This window comes from Anolis carolinensis, unplaced genomic scaffold (genome assembly GCF_035594765.1).
Source record: "Anolis carolinensis isolate JA03-04 unplaced genomic scaffold, rAnoCar3.1.pri scaffold_7, whole genome shotgun sequence".
NCBI classification, from domain to species: Eukaryota; Metazoa; Chordata; class Lepidosauria; order Squamata; family Dactyloidae; genus Anolis; species Anolis carolinensis.
This window is the reverse complement of record NW_026943818.1, coordinates 26,263,637-26,285,647: the sequence shown is the minus strand read 5'-3', so window position 1 is coordinate 26,285,647 and position 22,011 is coordinate 26,263,637. Positions and strand designations below refer to the sequence as shown.

The 22,011-nt window shown below is 39.6% G+C and overlaps 1 protein-coding gene across 5 annotated transcripts in view; it reads right to left on the bottom strand.

Moving 5' to 3' along the window:
• Positions 1–22,011, bottom strand: part of caln1 (calneuron 1) — an 89,856-nt gene that overhangs the window by 43,080 nt on the left and 24,765 nt on the right. For 4 of the 5 annotated variants that reach the window (XM_062959063.1, XM_008121684.2, XM_062959062.1 and 1 more), the window contains one exon: positions 17,164–17,288. In XM_062959063.1, the coding sequence (XP_062815133.1) occupies positions 17,164–17,281 (118 nt within the window). In that variant the 5' untranslated portion in view covers positions 17,282–17,288. Of the gene's footprint in view, positions 1–2,558; positions 2,758–17,163; positions 17,289–22,011 lie in introns of all 5 variants that reach the window. The other variant, XR_010000069.1, reaches the window with a different exon arrangement.

The following is a 22,011-nucleotide window of genomic DNA, read 5'->3' as shown; positions in this document are numbered from 1 at the left end:
AATAAGGTACCACTTATAAAAGTGGGAAGGCAAGTTTAACTAATTTACGACCTGGAATGAGGAAGTGCTGTCAGAGTGGATGATGAAGCAGCTGCTCCCCCCTGTGGCCAGAATCGAACATCCCCTCAGGAGAAGGTTAAATTGCCTCTGTGTCTGTCTGTCTCGGTCTCTGTTTGATGTGTTTATGGGCATTGAATGTTTGCCCTATGTGTGTATAATATGATCCGCCCTGAGTCCCCTTCGGGGTGAGAAGGGTGGAATATAAATACTGTAAATAAATAAATAAATAAACAACAGCACCTCCCCAAGGCCAAGTTGAGCACAGTCTCCAGGTGCCGGAAATGAAAAAAGAGGGAAGCCTTGTCTCTGTTTGTGGTCCAGAATGAAAAATCCAGCCCTCACACCCTCAAGTATAAGCACATCTCAAATGGTGGTCTGAAAGGCAACAAAAGCTTCATATCCACATACAGCTGTCAGCCTAGCTTCTGCCTACCTACCTTCGAAAATAACTAGTAGTAAATAGGTATTTCTTTAGCAGGGAGGTAAAAATGCCCCTGAAAAACATGCCAGCAGTACAATCAGGAAGGCGTCCATGAATGACAAGCTCCTCAGTGCAGAAGAATGGAACAACAGCACCTCCCTGAGACCAAGTCGAGCACAGCCTCCAGATGCCAGAGATGAAAAAAGAGAGAAGCCTTGCCTCTGTTTGTGTACAGTCTGTCTTGTCAATTGTATAACAGCATTGAATGTTTGCCATATATGTACCTGTAATCCACTCTGAGTCCCCTCGGGGAGATAGAGCGGAATATAAATAAAGTATATTATTATCGAGGTTGCATTTAGCTTTCATGATCATTTTGGACGGCCAACTGCCAACAAACACCAGGTGCTGAAGATCATATTCGAGAGGCAACACCAGCATTTCTTGCCTAAGACAACTCTATGAAATGTATGGGGTCACCATAAGTTGACAGGTGACTTAAAGGCACATAAACATACACATGGATAGACCACTGCTTCTCCATTAATTTGTTTAATCTCTCTATATAAAAATTTAATGGACGTTTGTAGGACTGAGCAAACAACAAAACCACTGAACCAAATCACACCAAATTTGGCCACAAAAGACATAGCGATCCAATCTATGTCTTTCAATAAAAAAAACCCTAGAAAAATAAAGTCCAAATTATATGATGAGGAAGAGCCATTTTCAACCCTGGCTGCTGGTCAGAAGGGTAGGCCCCGTCCCCTTTAGGCCCCGCCCCTTCATCTCCTAGCAACCCCCTCGGCCACAATGGCGCCGAGGACAGGCAGGGTTCAGTTAGGCCTCTTCCCCACTGCCTATAAAATACAGATTATCAGATTTGAACTGGATTATATGGCAGTTTAGACTCAAGGCCCTTCCAAGGCAAATAATCCACAGTATCTGCTTTGAACTGGATTATCTTGATCCCACACTGCCACAGTTCAGTGTGGATTTTATACAGCTGTTTAGAAGGGGGCCTCATAGTATAATCAAGTTCTAAGCAGATAATATAGGATTATAAATATAATATATAATAATTACTGTGGTATTATAATAATGCAGAACAATATAATATCTACAATCAGGACAGTAAATAAAGAACAACACTCTGAAAACAGGGGAATTCCAGACAGGAAACAATCAGGGCCAGCTAACGCCTTCCAACAAAGGATTTCCCTAGGACGACTTAGGACGACACCACAGCAACGCGTGGCCGGGCACAGCTACTTCTTTCTAAACTGACTTAAGCTATATACTGTGATTCCAAAATTCCCCAGAATTGCAATATAAGCTTCAATGTGTCTCAGGGCTCTTCTACACATGCCTATATCCCATGATCTCATCCCAGGTTATCTTGTTATCCCAAATTATATGGCAGGGGGGACTCATATAATCCAGTTCAAAGCAGATAGCCTGGGATATAAGGACAGTGTAGAAGGGGCCTCAGTCATTTACTTGAATCTGGAGCTCTATTGTGACCAAGGAATTAAAAACTTTCTCACTGACTTATTTCCGATCAGATTGAGCTTGATCATTCTTGATTGAGCTTGATCTCATAGAATCATAGAATCATAGAATAGTAGAGTTGGAAGAGACCTCATGGGCCATCCAGTCCAACCCCCTGCCAAGTAGCAGGAAATCGCTTTCAAAGCATCTTAATCGATGCTCCATTCTTTGTAGAGGAGATAGGGTGCGTCTACACTGCAGAATGAATGCAGTTTGACATCACTTTTATGGTTGAATGTCCTGGAATCATGGGAGTTGTAGCTTGGTGAGGCACTAGAATCTTTGGCAACTCCCAGGATTTCATAGCATTCAGCCATGTCAGTTAAAGTGGTATCAAACTGTGTTATTTCTACAAAGGAGATACACCCTTAGTCTTCCACTAGAACATCTGAAATTACAATGGACATATGAGCAAGAAATCCTCCACTGATCTTTTCTCACGCACCTAGGAACAAGCGTGATGGGTAGGAGTTTTCCTAGAAGCCTACATACAATACATGAACATGTAGAAGAACATGTTGCTTACCTGCCACGGTGGTTCCTTCAGTGGCCACCTGTGCACTCACACAAATGGATCTCGCCCCTGTGCAGAGTCTTGACCATGTCCTAATGCTGAGTAGCTTTGGTGGGAACTACGCTCACTCCTCCATACTGGGAATGCTCCAGAGCGCCAAAGCTACTCTCTCTCTTCAGTTCCATGTTCCACTGAGAGTGAAACCCTGGGCCTGAAAAAGAGGGGAGGAGGGAGGGTCATGTGAGTGCGCAGGTGACCACTCAACATCACTTACAGGTAAGCAACATGTTCTCTTCCCTTCTTTTTTTGCTGGTAGTCTCTGTGCCTCAAAAATGGGTTCACCTTACTTACTTGGAATAGGTCAGGTCATTTCAGCCACACATAGAAGATAACACCATCTCTCCAAATAGATCTGCTGGTGTCCAAACAATAATCTATATATATATAAATGAGTGATGGCATCACGGCGACCGACAAAATAACAAAACTACAGGCCCCCCAACCTCGAAATTTGACAACACAACCCATCATCCACGCCTCTAGGTTGATACATCAAAAAGAAAAGAAAAATAAAGTCCTAATTAGAGGGAGAGGAATCATTGTTTTTATCCAATTGCTGCAAGTTACAAGGCTAAGTTCCGCCCACTTGCTCTCCTAGCAACCAACTCAGCCCAGGGGACAGGCAGACTTGGGCGTCACTTAGGCCTCTTCCACAGATTATCTAATTTGCACTGGATTATATGGCAGTGTAGACTCAAGGCCCTTCCACACAGCTATATAACCCATTTATAATCTTATATTATCTGCTTTGCACTGGATTATCTCCACACTACCATATCATCCACTTCAGTGAGCATTTTATACAGCTGTGTAGAAGGGGCCTCATATAATCCAGTTCTAAGCAGATAATATAAGATTATCAATATACAGTAGAGTCTCACTTATCCAACATAAACAGGCCGGCAGGATAAGTGAATATGTTGGATAATTAGGTAATCGTTATACAAATTAAGCACTAAAACATCATATTATACAACAAATTTGACAGAAAAAGTGGTTCCATGCACAGTAATGCTATGTAGTAATTACAGTAGAGTCTCACTTATCCAACACTTGCTTATCCAACGTTCTGCGTTGGCATTTTTGTAAGACTCCTCCTAGGAAAGCTGTAGTCAAAGATGGCTCCCACCGGCAATAGTTCTGGACCAAACATGGTATACATGCCCAACACAACCAACCTAAAATACTGGAGGAGTATTTTGGGGTGGTTGGGTGGAAACAGGGTGATGGGAGCTGTGGTTTACCCACATTCGAGAAGACACTGTGAACCCAAATGACAATGGATCTGGACCAAACATGGTACACATACCCAACATGACCAATCTAAAATACTGAAGGTTTTTTTGTTTTGTTATTTTTGGCAGGGTGGTGGTGGTGGAAACAAGATGATGGGAAGTCACCCACATCAAGAAGGCACTGTGAACCCATCTGACAATGGATCTGGACCAAACTTGTCCCACATACTCATCATAACCAAATGAATCCCTACCCCAGACATCACTAGTCTTGACTAAAAGCCAACAACTGCAACAACATCAATGTTCTACATGTGTTAGAAAGTAAGACTCCTCCTAGGAGGACTGTATTTTCTTTTTCTTTTTTTATTTCATTTTTATTAAAAGAGAGAGAAAAAAGAACAAACTACAAAAATTAAATATGTAATTGCACTCACGAGTATTTTTCATTACAATAAAAGTGGGAGAACATAAATGGTAAAGAAAAGTAGGAAAATTGGAAGAAAAAGAGAGAAAGAAAGAAAGAAAAAAAAGGCGTTTGTCGACTTCCGATCTCTTCCATAGAAGTTTAAAATCAAATTCCATATACTTATAAAAAATATTCATTTCTTTTCTTTAATAGAAAATAACCTCCCCATTACTAGTATTGTTTTTTTATAGTTGGGAAACAACTTTTTCTTTTTCTCTTATTTTAAATATTCTTTCAAAAGGGTCCAATCTGCTGATTTCTTTGATATACCTTGACTTCTTTTAAGGCATTGCGTTAATTTGTCCATATTCATAATATCTAATATTTTCAATTTCCAATCCTCAATCTGGGGAACTTCTTTCGATTTCCAATTTTTAACATAGATTATTCTAGCCGCTGTCACCAAGTAATTGAATAGTATGTCTTTGCTTATGTCCATTTCAAAATCTGGCATTCCTAAAAGAAAGTATTCTGGTTTCATTTGGAATTTCAATCCTATTATTTCTTGAATTTTTCCATGTATTTTTGTCCAATTTTTTTTTTGCAATTTTGCATGTCCACCACATATGGAAGAAAGACCCCTCCTGAGTTTGACATTTCCAACATTTATCTTGTAAATTTTTATAGCATCTTGCCAAATTTTGTGGAGTGATGTACCAATGGTACATCATTTTGTACCAGTTCTCTTTTAAACCATATGCATAAGTATATTTCAATCTTTTATTCCAATTTCTTTCCCAATCTTCCATTTTTATCGGATGGCCTATGTTAGATGCCCATTTGGTCATACAGTCCTTTACCATTTCAATTTCTGTTGACCATTCCAATAATACTTTGTATATTCCTGCTATTTCTTTCTTCTCAAGGACTGTATTTTCAAAGATGGCTCCCACGGGCAATAGGTCTGGACCAAACATGGTAACCATACCCAACATGACCAAACTAAAATACTGGAGGGGTATTTTTCGTGTGGGTGGGATGGAAAAAGGGTGATGGGAGCTGTGGTTGACCCACATCAAGACAGCACTGTGAACTCAACTGACAATGGATCTGGACCAAACTTGTCACACATACTCATCATAACCATCATAACTCAGGCAACACTACTGTTGAATAAAAGCCAACAGCTACAACTACACCAATATTGTGCTAGAATGCAAGAATCCTCCTAGGAGAACAGTAGAGCTCTTCGAATCATAGAGATGGAATAGAGACGACAAGGGCCATCCAGTCCAACCTCCTGTCATCTATGTCTTGAAGTCCTGATGTTCAGGACAATTGGTGAGTACCTATGGCCTGAACTTTCCATTGAAATGGTTTCTGGGTAGAACCACACACTTTTGTTAAAGAAAAAGAAAATTACTTCATAACTTTCAGCTTCAGTGCTTAGAAAGAAGATATCATTGAAAGGAGGGAATATGCTGCAATTTCAAAGACAGCGTAAGAATATCTATATGCATAGATAACTGCCAAAAGGAAGATCAAAGTTACTTTTTTTCTCTTTTCTAATGTTCGATGTCTAGTTTGAATCTTTATTTTATGATATTTTATGATATTCTCCTTTAACTGGGCTGGGCTGTGGCACAGGCTGGTGAGCAGCTGCTGCAATAAATCACTCTGACCATGAGGTCATGAGTTCGAGGCCACCCCGTGGCAGGGTGAGCACCCGTCAATTAAAAATAAAATATAGCCCCTGCTCGTTGCTGACCTAGCAACCCGAAAGATAGTTGCATCTATCAAGTAGGAAATAAGGTACCACTTATAAAAAAAAGTGGGGAGGCAAGTTTAACTAATTTACAACGTTGGAATGAGGAAGTGAGGAAGTGCCATCAGAGTGGATGATGAAGCAGCTGTTCCTCCCTGTGGCCAGAATTGAACATCCCCTCAGGAGAAAGTTAAATTGCCTCTGCGTCTGTCTGTCTGTGTTTATGGGCATTGAATGTTTGCCCTGTATGTGTATACTGAGTCCCCTTCGGGGTGAGAAGGGCGGAATATAAATACTGTAAATAAATAAATAACTGTCATTTCATTGCAAAAAAACGGTGCTCAAGTTCTGTAAATGCGATTTGCCCTTGCTTCTACACAGGCTTTACCGACCCATAACATGAGAGAAAGAGTGGGTTCTGTAAATGCTTACCAACAATTAGACACTAGACATGTCCAAAAAATCGTTTTGAATCGTACATCAGAATTATTTCGGATTGTTCTCGCTTTTTGATACGCATTCCGAGACATTGTCTCACAGCGCAACCAGCAATGTAATTTGAACCATTGTTGGACCATTCTCTAATTGTCTCTTAATGTTTTGTTAATTCCCCCCCCAAAATTTTTTTAATATATATATATTTTTTAAATTCTGCAACCTACCTTGAATGGGAGCTTAGCGCAGCCTAACATGGCTGCCGCTCCCCAGCCAATCAGAACTTCCACGATGGACGCAAAGGTGGGGTCTAACGTCCTCTGCGTCCACATGGAAGATTGCCATACAAGCCTGGTGTGTAGCGATTGTGCATGCGCGTCCGCCATTTTAGAAACATTTAGAATCATTATGAATTTTCAGAAATATCCGAAATTTTTGGGTGAAAAAATCGGAAATACTTTCTATATCGAAGCGCCAGCGCCCCCTACTTTAGAAACGAGAATTGAAACATTTTTTTCATCGATCAGACATGCCTATTAGACACCATTAGGAGTCCGCGAAAATAGCGCACTCTTGTAAACCGGCCAATATGGGAATAATATTTTCAAATGGCATCATCTAAAAATATCTTTGGTGAATACGACAAGCAGATTGCACTCAGACACAATGGACTACCAGATGGACAACATTTTGATGAAAAGCACTATTCATTGGGAGTCCGATCTTTGCTTTGATGGTCCAGAATGAAAAATCCAGCCCTCATGAGTAAGCACATCTCAAATGATGGTCTTAAAGGCATCAGAAGTTTCATATCCACATACCGCCACCAGCCTAGCTTCTGCCTACCTAGCAGTTCGAAAACAGCTAGTACTAGATAAATAGGTACTGCTTTATTGGGGAGGTAAAAACATCCCTGAAAAACATGACAGCAGTTCGATCAAGAAGGCATCCATGAATGATAAGCTCCTTGGCATGGAAGAATGGAACAGCACCTCCACATGGCCAAGTTGAGCACAGCCTCCAGATGACGGAGATGAAAAAAGAGGGAAGTCTTGCCTCTGTTTGTGTACTGTCTGTCTTTGTCAGCTGTATAACAGCATTGAATGTTTGTCTTATATGTACCTGTAATCCACTCCATTCTCGTGGAGAAAGAGCGGAATAAAAGTAAAGTATATTTTATTAGTATACTAGCTTGGGGACCCGGCGGTGCCCGGGTAATTAGTAGAGGGTATTGAGTTGTTTTGGATATTATGAATAGGCCCATTGCTGCAGATCTGTGGCCGATGGGGTTTGCAATGGGAGGTGATTTGGGTGAAGGTACTGCAAATCCCATAATCCTTGGTCCATCCTCCGCAAAACTGCTGCAGGGTGTAAAGTGTGTCATTTGGGATATGTGTGCCGAGTTTAGTTGTCCCCAAACCACACCAGGATGTAAAGTGGTTGAAAGGGAGTATGTGTGCCAAGTTTGGTCTTTATCAGTCATTGGTGTGGTTTGCTGTGGTCTCAGGAAGTGAGTGAACATATTGTAAATCCCATCATCCATGGACCGTTGTCCCTCAAATTGCAGCAGGACATAAAATGGGTAATTGTGGGTATGTGTGCCATGTTTGGTCTTGATCAGTCATTGGAGTGTGTTGCAGTAGTTTGTGGAATTGTGTGAAGTTACTGTAAATCCCATCATCCATTGTTCCCTCACACTGCAGGAGAATGTAAAGTGGGCCACAGTGCACCTTTGTATCAAGTTTGGTACATTTTTGTCATTCATGGGCATCACAGTGGTCTGTGGGAGGCAAATTGGGTGAAGGAACTGCAAATCCCATAATCCTTGGTCCATCTTCCCCCAAACAGTTGCAGCATGTAAAGTGTGTCATTTGGGATATTTGTACCAAGTTTGGTTCAGTTCTGTCATTCATGGCAGTTGCAGTGGTCTGAAGAAGTGAGTGAAGGTACTGTAAGTCCCATCATCCTTGGTCTGTCCTCCCCCAAACTGCTCCAGGATCTAAAGGGGGTCATGGGGGTTTTGCCTGCCAAGTTTTGTCCAGTTACGTCACTGGTGGGCATCACAGTGGTCTGTGGGAGTTGAAGCGATTGAAAGTACTCTAAATCCCATCATCCTTGGGCCATCCTCACCCAAAGTGCACCAGGACGTAAAGTGGGTCATAGGGGTTAAGTATGCCAAATTTGGTCCATGTCAGTGATTCCTGGCGATCACAGTGGCCTGTGATAATGGCGGCCAATCAGAAAGCTGCCACATACACCGTTGTCCGCCGCACACATACCCACAAACATACCCACAAACATACAAACACTGACTTTTATAATATATATAGATTAAACAAAATGTTGGTGGACAACAAAAACGATTTAAAGATGAGCTTAAAGCCAACCTTAGAAATGCGGAATAATCACCGAGAACTGGGAAGCCCTGACACTCAAATATTGGAACTAATGTTATGTTACTGCTTTTACAAATGGTGTAATGGATTTTGAGGAAGCACAAATAGCGGGCAAAAGGGAGAAATGTGCAAAGAGGAAGGTGCGTCAAGCAAACCCCTGTCGTGACCACCTTCCATCTGGGAACCTATGCCCTCATCATGAAAGGCCATGTGGATCCAGAAAGGTATCTACAGTCACTTACAGACCTACTATCAAGACTCTACTCTTGGAAAACAAAGGTTGCACAATGGGTTAAACCGCCATCTACAGAAGATCTTGCCAACCGGAAGCCGGGGGTCAAGGTGAGCTCCCACCATCAGCCCCAGCTTTCTGCTTACCTAGCAGTCTGAAAACAACAATGTGAGTAGATAAAAAGGTACCGCCTTAGCGGGGAGGTAAAAGGCACCCTGAAAATATGTTGGCAAATCTAAAACTTTACTACGAGACATGCACATTGACATGGATAAAAGATTGGGCATCATTATCGAAAGACAATCTATTGACACTAGAAAGCTTCAATTTAAGACATGGATGGCACGCGTACCTTTGGTACAGAAAAAGAAAGGTAGAAAAAAAAACTTTGGTAATCACTTTATTAGATCCTCATTAATCAAAACCTGGAGAGATACAGTAGAATCTCACTTATCCAACACTCGCTTATCCAACGTTCTGGATTATCCAACACATTTTTGGAGTCAATGTTTTCAATACATCGTGATATTTTGGTGCTAAATTCGTAAATACAGTAATTACTACATAGCATTACTGCGCATTGAACTACTTTTTCTGTCAAATTTGTTGTATAACATGATGTTTTGGTGCTTAATTTGTAAAATCATAACCTAATTTGATGTTTAATAGGCTTTTCCTTAATCCCTCCTTATTATCCAAGATATTCACTTATCCAACGTTCTGCCGGCCTGTTTATGTTGGATAAGTGAGACTCTACTGTACAAAGAAATTTTATACACAAAAACACCCATGTGGTTATCACCATCAGAGGCAAATCAGAAAAAAAACATTTGGGATGGACTAAATAGCCAAGATACAATGAAATTTTGACCCAAAAAAATGGTCAAGTCGAGCTGGATATGAAAAGAGGGAAGCCTTGCCTCTGTTTGTGTACTGTCTGTCTTTGTCAATTGTATAAACTGCATTGAATGTTTGCCATATATGTACCAGTAATCCATTCTGAGTCCCCTCAGGAAGATGGAGCAGAAAATATCGTATACACTCGAATATAAGCCGACTCGAATATAAGCCAAGGCACCTAATTTTACCACAAAAAACTGGGAAAACTTATTGACTCGAGTATAAGTCGAGGGTGGGAAATGCAGCAGCTACTGGTAAATTTCAAAAAAAAAAAATAGATAGCAATAAAATTACATTAACTGAGGCATAATTGGGGTAAATGTTTTTTGAATATTTACTGTATTTCAAAGCAAAACAGTAATAATAATAATAATAATAATAATAATAATAATAATAATAATAATAATAAAACTTTATTTATACCCCGCCACCATCTCCCCAACGGGGACTCGGGGCGGCTTACATGGGGCCATGCCCAGAGCAATACAATATAATAAAATATAAAAACAACATATCATAACACAATTAAAACAATACAATAGATATAATATACATTACAACAAGAAGTCAAAGAAACAGTAAAAACAAGGGCGGGCCACATGAACACAAAGGAATAAACCACAGGGGACAGGGACAGTAAGCTAAGTAGGGTCAACAAAAAAAATATGGTATCAACAATAACTTTATAATCATCATCATCATCAACAACAACAACAATAACAACAAATTCCTTTGTATCCTGCTCTATCTATCTCCCCATGGGGACTTAGGCCGGCTTCCAACATAGTAACAGGCAAACATTCAATGCCTATATAATCAATGCAAAGCTAGATAGCTCTATAATTATATATACTAATTTAAGATTTGCATTTTCCCCCTGAAAAATCCTCTCTCTATATATGTGCATTTCCCTCCTGCAATATTTGCAAGTCCCATTTATCTATGTTTACATCTATCTAGACATCTGTGTGTGTGTGTGCATATTTAAAAGGCCTATATCTATATTAATATCTATCTATCTAGACATTGCTCTATATATAGAGAATTATATCTTTATAGGACTTGCAGAGACTTGCAAACGTGTGGGGAAATTCATATATAAAATTAATGTATACATATAGGTACAGATATACAGGTACATGGAAATCTCTAGATATCTATATGTATAAAGGATTTGCGAAGACCTGCAAACATATGAGGGAAAAATTCATATATTAAATTAATGTATTTGTAGGGGGAAAATTTATATATATATATATATATATATATATATATATATATATATATACACACACATTTTATTTATAGTTTTAGTGATACAATAAAAAGAGAGAGCCACATATGACCATATAAGCAGAAAACAAGCAAAAGATAGCACAAATAATAATAATGATAATAATAATAATAATAATAATAATAATAATAATAATAATAATAATAATAATAATACACAACCACATAATTCCCCTCGGCCCCCCCTCCTCTCTGCATTACCTTCCAGTTCCCCTGCTCTGCAATTTGGTTCTTGATTTTCTCAATTCTCTCCCGAAACAATATTCTTAAAACCCAAGAGTGTCTACTCTTAACTAATATCACCCTCTATATTTTCAAATTTCTTTTTTCCCTTAGATATTTTCTTAGTTTATTCCAGTCCGTTTTTATCCTTGGTTTTTTTTTGAGATTATCTGCATTAATGTGTCCATATTTTGTATATCCATCAATTTCAATATCCATTGTTCTATTGACGGTGTCTCCTCTGTTTTCCACAGTTTTGCGATCGTGATTCTAGCTGCACTTATCATGTATATAAACAATTTTTCATCGTTTAAGTCCGTGAAAAAGTCCGTTAACCCTAATAGAAAATATTCTGGTGTTAGTACAAGCTTTATTTGTAATATGATCTCCATTTCTTTCTGTATTGTTCTCCAAAACTTTTTAATCTTCTTGCACCCCCACCACATGTGAAAAAAAATCTCCCTTCTCTTTCCTACATTTCCAGCATTCTTCCCCGTTCTTACTCTTGTTAAATTTTGCCAATTTTACCGGAGTGATGTACCACCTGAAAAAGATTTTGTACCAGCTTTCCTTTAGTGTTATTGAATATGTCAATAACATATTCAATTTATATATTATTTACAAGCTTTAGGGCATGCATTTGCCCAAGGAAGAAATGCAAGCAAAACCCCCTAAAAACAACTTTGGCCTCTTTTCTCCTCCCCTTTCCCACCTCTTTTATTTCTCCCTTTTCAAACTCTAAAAGTAGCCAGAAAAGGCTTTTTAAAACTTCCCTTCCTCTCCCAAAAAACCCACCCCATTTTTGTTTCCTTAGGAATAAAAAGAAATACACACCTTCTGTTGCTCTTCTTTCCCTCCTTCCCTCCCTATTGACTCAAACATTCTTGCAATAATAGTAAAAATAATAATAAATCCTGCAAACTTGCAAGAGTCTCTCTTTTTCTTCCCCTTCCACCCATGCAATCTTTTTCTTCTTCCTGGCTTGCAAGAGGTTCTCACTCACTCTCCTTTCGCTTTGGAAAACATTCTCTTCTTGTCTCTCTCTCTCTCTTAAAAAATAAGATAACTCGAGCCTGGGAGGAGAAGCGGAGAAGGGAGGTTTTGGAAAAGAAAACATACTGTAGTCTCCAGGATCTGCTGCCTGGCTTGACCTTGACCCGATTATAAGCCGGGGGAGGCTTTTTCAGCTCATAAATAAGGGCTGAAAAACTAGGCTTATCTTCGAGTATATACTAGGCATGTCCGATCAATGAAAAAAATGTTTCAATTCTTGTTTCTAAAGTAGGGGGCGCTGGCGCTACGATATAGAAAGTATTTCTGATTTTTTCACCCAAAAATTTCGGATATTTCCAAAAATTCGTAATGATTTAAAATGTTAGTAAAATGGTGGATGCGCATGTGCAATCACCAAAAAAAAGGAACCGGGTGGGGGGGGACTTTACAGGGCTCTCCTGCCCTCATTTCTTGAGCTATCCTCATCAAATTTGCAATGCCCTTGCAAGTTGTGCAAAGATACTTTGAAAACTAGAAATTCCCTTGCTATATTTGTAAGCAAGAAGGACACTGGAAATCAATGGTGTCTCTGGCTATGTAATCCCACAAGCCTCAACCCAATGCCTTCAATTAGAAATGGACCTGTGACCACCACGCCAAGCAATGCCCTGGCAAGGTGTGCAAAGATACTTTGAAAACTAGAAATTCCCTTGCCTAGAGAAAGAACCAGCAACAAAACCCTAACCCCTCTGTGGGAACAGCCAGACCGGGCCCCTTCACCCTCGTTCTCCCTCCAGACACGAGGCTTGCTTGCTCTCCGTTTGCAGACCACCACCCTCTCCGCGCAAAGCCCAGCCCAGAATGGCTCGCCCGGGCTACACAATGGGCTTTTATGGCAATCTTCCACGTGGACGCAGAGGACCCTAGCCCCCACTTTTGTGTCCATCGTGGAAGCTTCTGATTGGCCGAGGAGCGGCAGCCATGTTAGGCTGCGCTAAGCTCCCATTCAAGGTAGGTTGCAGAAACAAAAATATTTTTTAAAGTATTTTTAAAAATATATTTAAAAAATTTTGGGGGGGGGGGGAATTAACAAAACATTAAGAGACAATTAGAGAATGGGCCAACGATGGTTCAAAATACATTGCCAGTTGCGCCGTGAGACAACGTATCGGAATGCGTCTCAAAAAACGAGATCAATCCAATATCAATCCGATATAAGATTCAAAACTAATTTTTGGACATACCTATTATCTATATGTACAGCTTTTATATTCATAGCTGATACTTGTTCCCACTATGAGATCTTGATAATTCAAAGTTTCAACCTTTCAAAGTTTTAAAGTTTCAACTTCTTAAGTAAGCCAATTTAGAGTAACCTTTATGGCAACAACTTTTATATAGTGTGTCGTTGTATAACAATAGAATGCCAAGGGAGGAATATAGTGTCATGCCTATTCTCCTGAGTCCTCCACAGGGCAGGGTAAACATAACACTTGGAAATCTTTTAATCTTGTGGGCATAAGAGAGTTATTTAGGAAAGTAAACAACAGAGGCTTCCACACCTGCCGTTTCCAGAAGCTTTTATTAACTTTTAAAATACATCCATTTTAATTTGGATGACAAACCAATTTAACGTAGACTTTCCTTTTTCCTAAGCCATTGCCAGTCCTTAGAATTACTGTGTTATTAGGCTTTGCTTTTCCATCCTTCCATGCACAAAGAACTTGAGAATTTGCAGTGCTTGAAAGACCATGTTACATAAGTAGCAAAAGTCAAGTAGGTAAGTCCGAGTTTAATTAAAGAAGCTCATTCTCTTAGCTTTTTAAAGGGAAACATATTATTCAGAATGGTGCACGTTCTTGTTTCTTTTTTAAAATAATTTTTATTGAAAAATTTCAAACAATGTCTACATCGAAAGAGGGGGAACAATATTTATAGGAAAGTTAAGAGAAATAGAAAAGGAGGAGAAAGATTTTTTTAATACTGGTAGCCAGATTTTGTTCATTTTCATGGTTTCTTCCTTTCTGTTGAAGTTGTCCACATGCTTGTGGATTTCAATGGCTTCTCTGTGTAGTCTGACATGATAGTTGTTGGAATGGTCCAGCATTTCTGTGTTCTCAAATAGTTAAAAAAAACTTTTGAACTTCCACTCAACTCTTGTTCCTGTACTGTTTTTCTTTTGTTCTAATTCTTTTTAATTCTCTCCCGTTTGATTAAAAAGAAAATCTTTATTTTCCTTCTATTCTTCAAGGATTGTAATTTAGATTCATGTACTCTTCAAATAGCGACCAGTCAGTCCTCTTTACACCCTTACCAGTATTTTTTTTTCAAATAATATGTTAGTTGGTCCATATCTTTTATTTCCCATATTTTTTTTAACCAATCTTCTCTATCCGGTATCTGCTCCATCTTCCACTTCTTTGCAAGGACCATCCTTGCTGCCGTTGACAAAAATATTACTAGTTTTTCTTTATTGATATCATGAAAAATGTATTTATCCAAAATGCCCAAAAGGTAAGTCTCTGGTTTCATTGAGTAATTCATCTTTAAAAATTTCTGACTTTCACCATGTACCATATTCCAAAATTTTCTTACTTTGTTGCAAGTCCACCAGCAATGATAAAATGTGCCCTCCTTAGTCTTACATTTCCAACATTTATCATTGGCTTGTTTATACATAACACTTAGTTTTTTAGGGGTCAAATACCATCTATGTATCATTTTTAGACAATTTTCTTTTAGATCCGTGGCATACGTGAATTTCATTCTTCTTGTCCAGATCTCAGTCCATTCCGACAGAAAAATTGATCTAGCTATATTTTTTTGCCCAGTTCACCATCGAATTCTTTACCACTTCCGTCTCCGTTTCCCATTCCAGCAATTTATTATATAATTTTGTTATTAATTTTCTTTCCGACTTTAGTATAGTTTCCCAAAAGTCCTCTTTAACCCCAAAGAAGATGTTCTGATCTCGTAAGACCTGGATAAGATGTCCTCTATACTATAACCTCATGTATAAGTTGGGAAATTTTAATCAGACTGCCTGCACATTAGTATAGAAAATATATACATCCAGAAGCTCTATTCTTATTTCAGAATTTGCCAATATTGAGAACTAAAACAACAATAGAAGGTTGGCACAAAGAAATAAGGAAGTTCATCTGGGCAAATTAGAAGGCAAGAATAGGTTTTAAATGTCTTAAGGACGACACCAGAAGAGGAGGGCTTGGCCTGCCGGATCTGCAACTTTATTACGATGCAGCGGCGTTAAGTTGGGTGAAGGATTGGGCCACACTAAAAAAGAGGAAAATGTTGGCTTTGGAGGGATGCGACCTTTGGAAAGGTTTGGAAAGGGACAAGTAGTAAGGAGAGGAACTTTAAAAATCACTATATAAGGGCTGCCCTTATAAGAATGTGGGAAAAATATAAGAACAAATTTTATACAAAGGTACCGCTATGGCTCTCGCCAATGGAGGCAGAGCACATGAGAGAAATCCCAAGAGAAAGATGGGTAACCTATAGACAAATATTGAAAATGGACAATCAAGAAATGAGCCTAAAAACATATGAAGAAATTCAACGATTAGAACCGTCTATGACATGGCTGAATTACTGGCAACATAGAGGATAAAAGGATAGGATTCCAAATCAAGGACACATGCTGGGATAAAATAGTAAAAACAGAAACTAAATTAATTAAAATATTATACCAGCAACTGCTAGCATGGGAAACAGATGAAGTATATGCCAAGGAGGTAATGATAACATGGGCGGGGGATGCTGGACATACGATAAATATGACAGAATGGGAAGAGATATGGAGAAAAAACAAAAATATACATATGCTGTCGAGATGAAGGAGAACTGGTATAAGATGTTCTTTAGGTGGTATCTTACTCCAGAGAGACTGAGCAGATTCAGTAAAGGAAAAGGTAATGGTAAATGCTGGAAATGTGAGAAACACAAAGGAGACTTTATACATATGTGGTGGGGGTGTAAAAAAATAAAAAAAATATTGGCGAGAGGTCCATAAAGAGATGGAGAAAATACTGCAAAAAAGTTCGGGCTAAAACCAGAGTATTTCCTATTAGGAATTACAGATTTCCAGATGGACATCAATACGAATAAGCTGTTTGTATATTTGGTAACTGCCGCCAGGATTTGCCTAGCACAACTATGGAAAAACTGTGAAATTCCTGCCTTGGAAAAATGGTACCTAAGAGCGACAGATATAAAAAACATGGACTTTTTGACACAAATAGTATCACAGAACAACACAAAAAGGCAAAGGACGGATTGGAGTAAAATGGACCGATATCTAGAAAAAATAAGCAATTAAAGAAATAAATAAAGAAAATAATTAGTAGAACATTATAGAATAGGAAAAGACAACAACCCAAGGCCAGTGGAAGTATAATCTCCAAGGCAGGAAAAAGAATAGATAGAAAGAAAACTGGACTTGCTAAGCAGAGGACCTGGAAGACGCTACATAGACGTTTTTGTTGGGGGATGGGGTGGGTGCTCCTTTTTTTTCTTTCATGGAATATTTCTCTGACTTTTTTTTTCTTACTTAGTTTATTCTGCAAAATGTGTTCCCTTACTTTTTATGTATCAATAAAAGCATAAATAAAAAAAATTAAAAGAAAATATATACATTGGTTGATGACTCGTTCTTACCATCTAATTCTTCTACTGAGATGTTGGCCAACTGCTCGCTGTCGCTGCCTGCCGAAATGGACCTGTTCAGGTAGTTCCCTTTATATAACAGCCCAGCTGTGACATGATGGAATGGCATCTTCTCCCTAAAAGTAGAAAGACGGCAGTGTGAAATGTCATTCCATTCTTCAGAAGGAAAAAAAATATCCTATTTTATAGTATAATTTTATTTGAGACAGATAAAACATAACATTCTGGCTCCATAGCTAGAAAGTCACGAGAGAGAGGGGGGGGGATGTGTGGTGGGGTCTCCTGGGGTCTGTTGTGCGCAGATCCTGTTTCCTTCGTTACATTCGTTCTTTCGTTACTTTCGTTACCTTTGGGAGCACGTAACAGGAAGCCCGCTCCTGGTACGAAAATCAGCTCGACACGAAAGCAAGCGGGAGCTGATCCCAGCTCCTCGCCTGTTTTTTGTGAGCAGCCTCAATGCTTTGGAAAATGTGTGTGTGTGTGGCGTGCAGGCCCAGAAAGTGCATGTACCTGCCTGCAGCCAAGCGCCTCCTCTAGAGTAAAAAACAGAAATTGCCTCCTTGCCTTGGAGAGTGCGCGTGTGGCATGCAGCCTGCCCGTAGCCGAGCGCCTCTCCTCTAGAGTAGGGAAACAGGTAGGAAGCCTCCTTAAATCTCACATCTGCCTACAGCTGAGAGCCTCCTCTAGAGTAAGAAACAGAACTTGCCTGTTGCCTCATTGCCTTGGAGAGTGTGTGTGTGGCGTACAGGCCCAGAAAGCGTGTGCATCTGCCTGCAGCTGAGTGCCTTTCCTCTAGAGTAGAGAAAAAAGTAAGATGCCTCCTTAAAGTTCGTGCCTGACTGAAGCTGAACACCTCCGCTAGAGTAAGAAACAGAACTTGCCTGTTGCCTCCTTGCCTTGGAGTGTGTGTGTGTGTGGCATGCAGGCCCAGAAAGCGTGTGCATCTGCCTGCAGCTGAGCGCCTTTCCTGTAGAGTAGAGAAACAGGTAAGAAGCCTCCTTAAAGTGAGCACCTGCCTGCAGTTGAGTGCCTCTTCTCTAGAGTAAAAACTACTTAAATGCTGTGATGGGAAGGGGAACTTGGGAAGCTCCCTATCCATAATATGCAGATAGAAAACGGATCTTTCAGCAGCCAGAGCGAAAACAGATATCTGCCCTTCAGATTTCGGGAGACTCCCCAAAAAATGATCAGGGTCCCACCAAAAGCCAGGACACGAAACATGTCAAGGTTTACCCGGATTGCACAACCTTAGTCTTAATTCAACTCTGATCCATGATTTAAAGAGAAGCGCTAATACAAGACCCATCAATTTCAGAGCCAAAAAAAATGCACCGCTGTGTCATGGCATATGAATAACTTGTGAGTTCTTCTCCTGCAGTGATGTGCATAAATCATAAGTTTTAATATTTGATTATAGTTTGAAGCTGTCCTCCCCCTCCTCCCCATTTGTGCATTACAACATTGCAGCAGTGAGCTTGTCCTGGGCCCTTCTCCAGCTCATCTGCCTCTGCCAGTTCAATCACTTTGCATCCCATTCTATTGCAATGGCCCTTCTCGTGTGCCAACAACATATATGCATCAAAGAGACACAGCTTTTTGTCAATTCCGACGTAATTTGTTAATTTTATCCAGCTTGTTTGTCATCTGGACCATGTGTTCTCGCTATCTCGCTATCTCGCCAATGTAAATATTTCCGACGGTAACCCTGCCGCAAGAAATGTTGCTGTGAAGGACACTCCTGGTTAGAAGCCTAGAAATACTAGATTTCAAGCTACCGTGTTTCCCCGAAAATAGGACAGTGTCTTAAATTAATTTTTGTTCCCAAAGATGCTCTAGGTCTTATTTTCAGGGGATGTCTTATTTTTCCATGAAGAAGAATTCACATTTATTGTTGAACCAAAAAAAATGAACATTTATTATATACTAGCTGTGCCCGACCACGCATTGCTGTGGCATAGTCTGGTGGTTAGGGATCCCTCTGGTTAGACAGCAGCCTGGCTTTGAAGCTGCAAGGCTGTTCCATCATGGCAACATTTTTTTAAAGTGATGTTAGGCTCCGCATACATCTATGAGATCTTCTGGATAATGTAGTTGTTTCAGTTCGCCGGGGGCCTCTCTGCATGCGTGGTAAGCAATGGTGGGTTTTATGTTATTTGGACTTTATTTTTCTAGGTTTTTTTTATTGAAAGACATAGATTGGATGACTATGTCTTTTGTGGCCAAATTTGGTTTATTTGGTCCAGTGGTTTTGTTGTTTACTCCATGGGAAAAACGCACATTACAATTTTATATATATAGATTGTTCAGTAGTTGTCATCACAAACCAGCATAACCAGACAAACTGTGAATCCTATCAAGAATTTCTTGTTCCTACCATTATTTCCATGTACAACAATCTATGGTACGTACATTTACCGATCCTGCATGTTCTGGTGTTCTGTTCGGCGGGCCTGCTTCCAAACAAAAACTTTGCTAGGTCGTACTTTCAGGGGAGGCCTTATATTTAGCAATTCAGCAATACCTCTACTAGGTCTTATTTTCAGGGGATGTCTTATTTTCTGGGAAACAGGGTGTCTTGCTCGTTCACGAAAGGAAACGTCAACCAAAAATTATACCCATATACTGAGAAAATTCTCTCTCCCCTTCCCCGAAGGAACTGTGTGTGTTAAGACATCATTTTCCTGCTTGCTAAATTTTGCATTTTGGCTTCCATCTGTTCAAAGCCTCTTCCCATGAGAGTCTCTCCTTGAGTGTGGATAATAAGAAAAAAACCCATAACGTTTAGCTTTGAATTTTGCAACTTGCCGAGTCTGGTCTTCCCAAGCTCCACCTTCAAAGACCTTGAAGAAACTTTGGTGCAAGAATGCCGGGGTAACCTTTAGTGCTTCGATCCGCGACGCAATCTCAAAGTGACAAAAAAGCAAGAACAAAACCTTTGCTGACTTTAAGCCTTCCTGGTTGTCCTCAGAAGACCTTATCGGCAAATGCAGAAGCTCATCCTGACATCAGCGCTCTTGGAAAGAAGCATCCTGCCAAAACAGTCACAAACACACTTGCTGCAGGATGCGGTCTCCCCAAATAGCCAGAAAAACTATGACCGAACTTTGATCCAACTGGGTAGAAGAGGAGAGATGAAGTAGTCTCTTATTTGCGGTATTGCACACCTTAACATCAATAGTAGTGTATAGGATAGTGATGGCCAACCTATGACACGTGTGTCAGCACTGACACGCCGAGCCATTTTTGCTGACACGCTGCCGCATGCAGATTGATTGGATGACTAATGTCTTTTGTGGCCAAATTTGATGTGATTTGGTCCAGTGGTTTTGTTGTTTACTCCATGGGAATTATGCACATTACACACACACACAAATATATATATATAATCATTCTATTATTCTATTATTATTGTAGTATATTATTATATTATTACTATTATATTATTATTATTATATTATTCGTTATTCATGACTACATTGAAACTACAATAGAGAGAAATCAGCGTGGAAACTGCAAGAGGTACCATAGATTGTTGTACATGGAAATAATGGAGGTAAATAGTTTTTGATTTATTAAATACAGTTATATATTACAATTATATATTTTTGTTATTTAAACTATATATATTGTGAAATTATGGGTTTTTTTTCTCGAAGTGACACACCATCCAAGTCATGCTAGGTTTTTTGGTGAATTTTGACACACCAAGCGCAAAAGATTGCCCATCACTGGTATAGGAGCAAGAAAGTAGACAAATATGAAAGCAGCTGGGAAGCAGATGTCTAAGCAGAGATATAACACAGGATGCATCTACGCTGTAGGGACTTTTTTGTTGAATTCCAGGATCAGAGATATACAATGGTTGAATGAAAAGTAATGCCTCCACCTTCGTTACTTGGGTTTGGATGGGAATATTTTAATAAATCAAACGCAGAAACAATCCTTAGAATGTGCTCTTTAACTACCACTATTCACTTTTCCACATCATCAGCAGACAATTGGATATATTTCTGCCAACGATGAACAAGTTTTCTGAAGCCGTCACGCAAGAAGTTGACACTCTGTTTCCGCAACCCATCGTGCACAGATCTTCCAATAGACAAGCAAAGCAATAATGTGACCCACACGTTCTTGTGAAATTTCTCTCTGATACAATGATCGTCCTGACTCAATCGGTCAACTTTTTGCTTGTGAAACTCAGTGGTTGCTGTCACAGGACATCCAACTCTTTGTTTGTCATGCAAGTCAGATGTTCCCACCTCAACATCTTTCAACTTACTCGCTCAACGACACACAGGACTCACGTCAACACAAGCACCATAAACAGCTTGCGTTCTCTGATGAATCTCCTTTGGCATGACACCTTCAATGACTACACGTTGCTTAAGTCGCATTGACCGACCAGCTGCACAGGGTTATAATAATATAATAATAATGATAATTTTATGTTTATACCCCGCCTCCATCTCCCCGCAGGGACTCAGGGCAGCTAACATGAGGCCAGGCCCAAAGGGTTCCATACTTCGCACTTTAATAACACAACCGTTCAATGCTAAGGCTTCCCCCCAAATGGAACTGTAGAGGCAGGGATGGCCCTAGGTAATTTTCAAGTGTAAGTGAATAGAATTTTGGCACCCCTCCCCCAAACCAATCACTGAAATATAAAAGTGTTGGATAAGCGAAGATGTTGGATAATAAGGAGGGATTAAGGAAAAGGCTATTAAACATCAAATTACATTATTTTACAAATTAAGCACCAAAACATCATGTTTTACAACAAATTGACAGAAAAAGCAATTCAATACATGGTAATGTTATGTAGGAATTACTATATTTGCG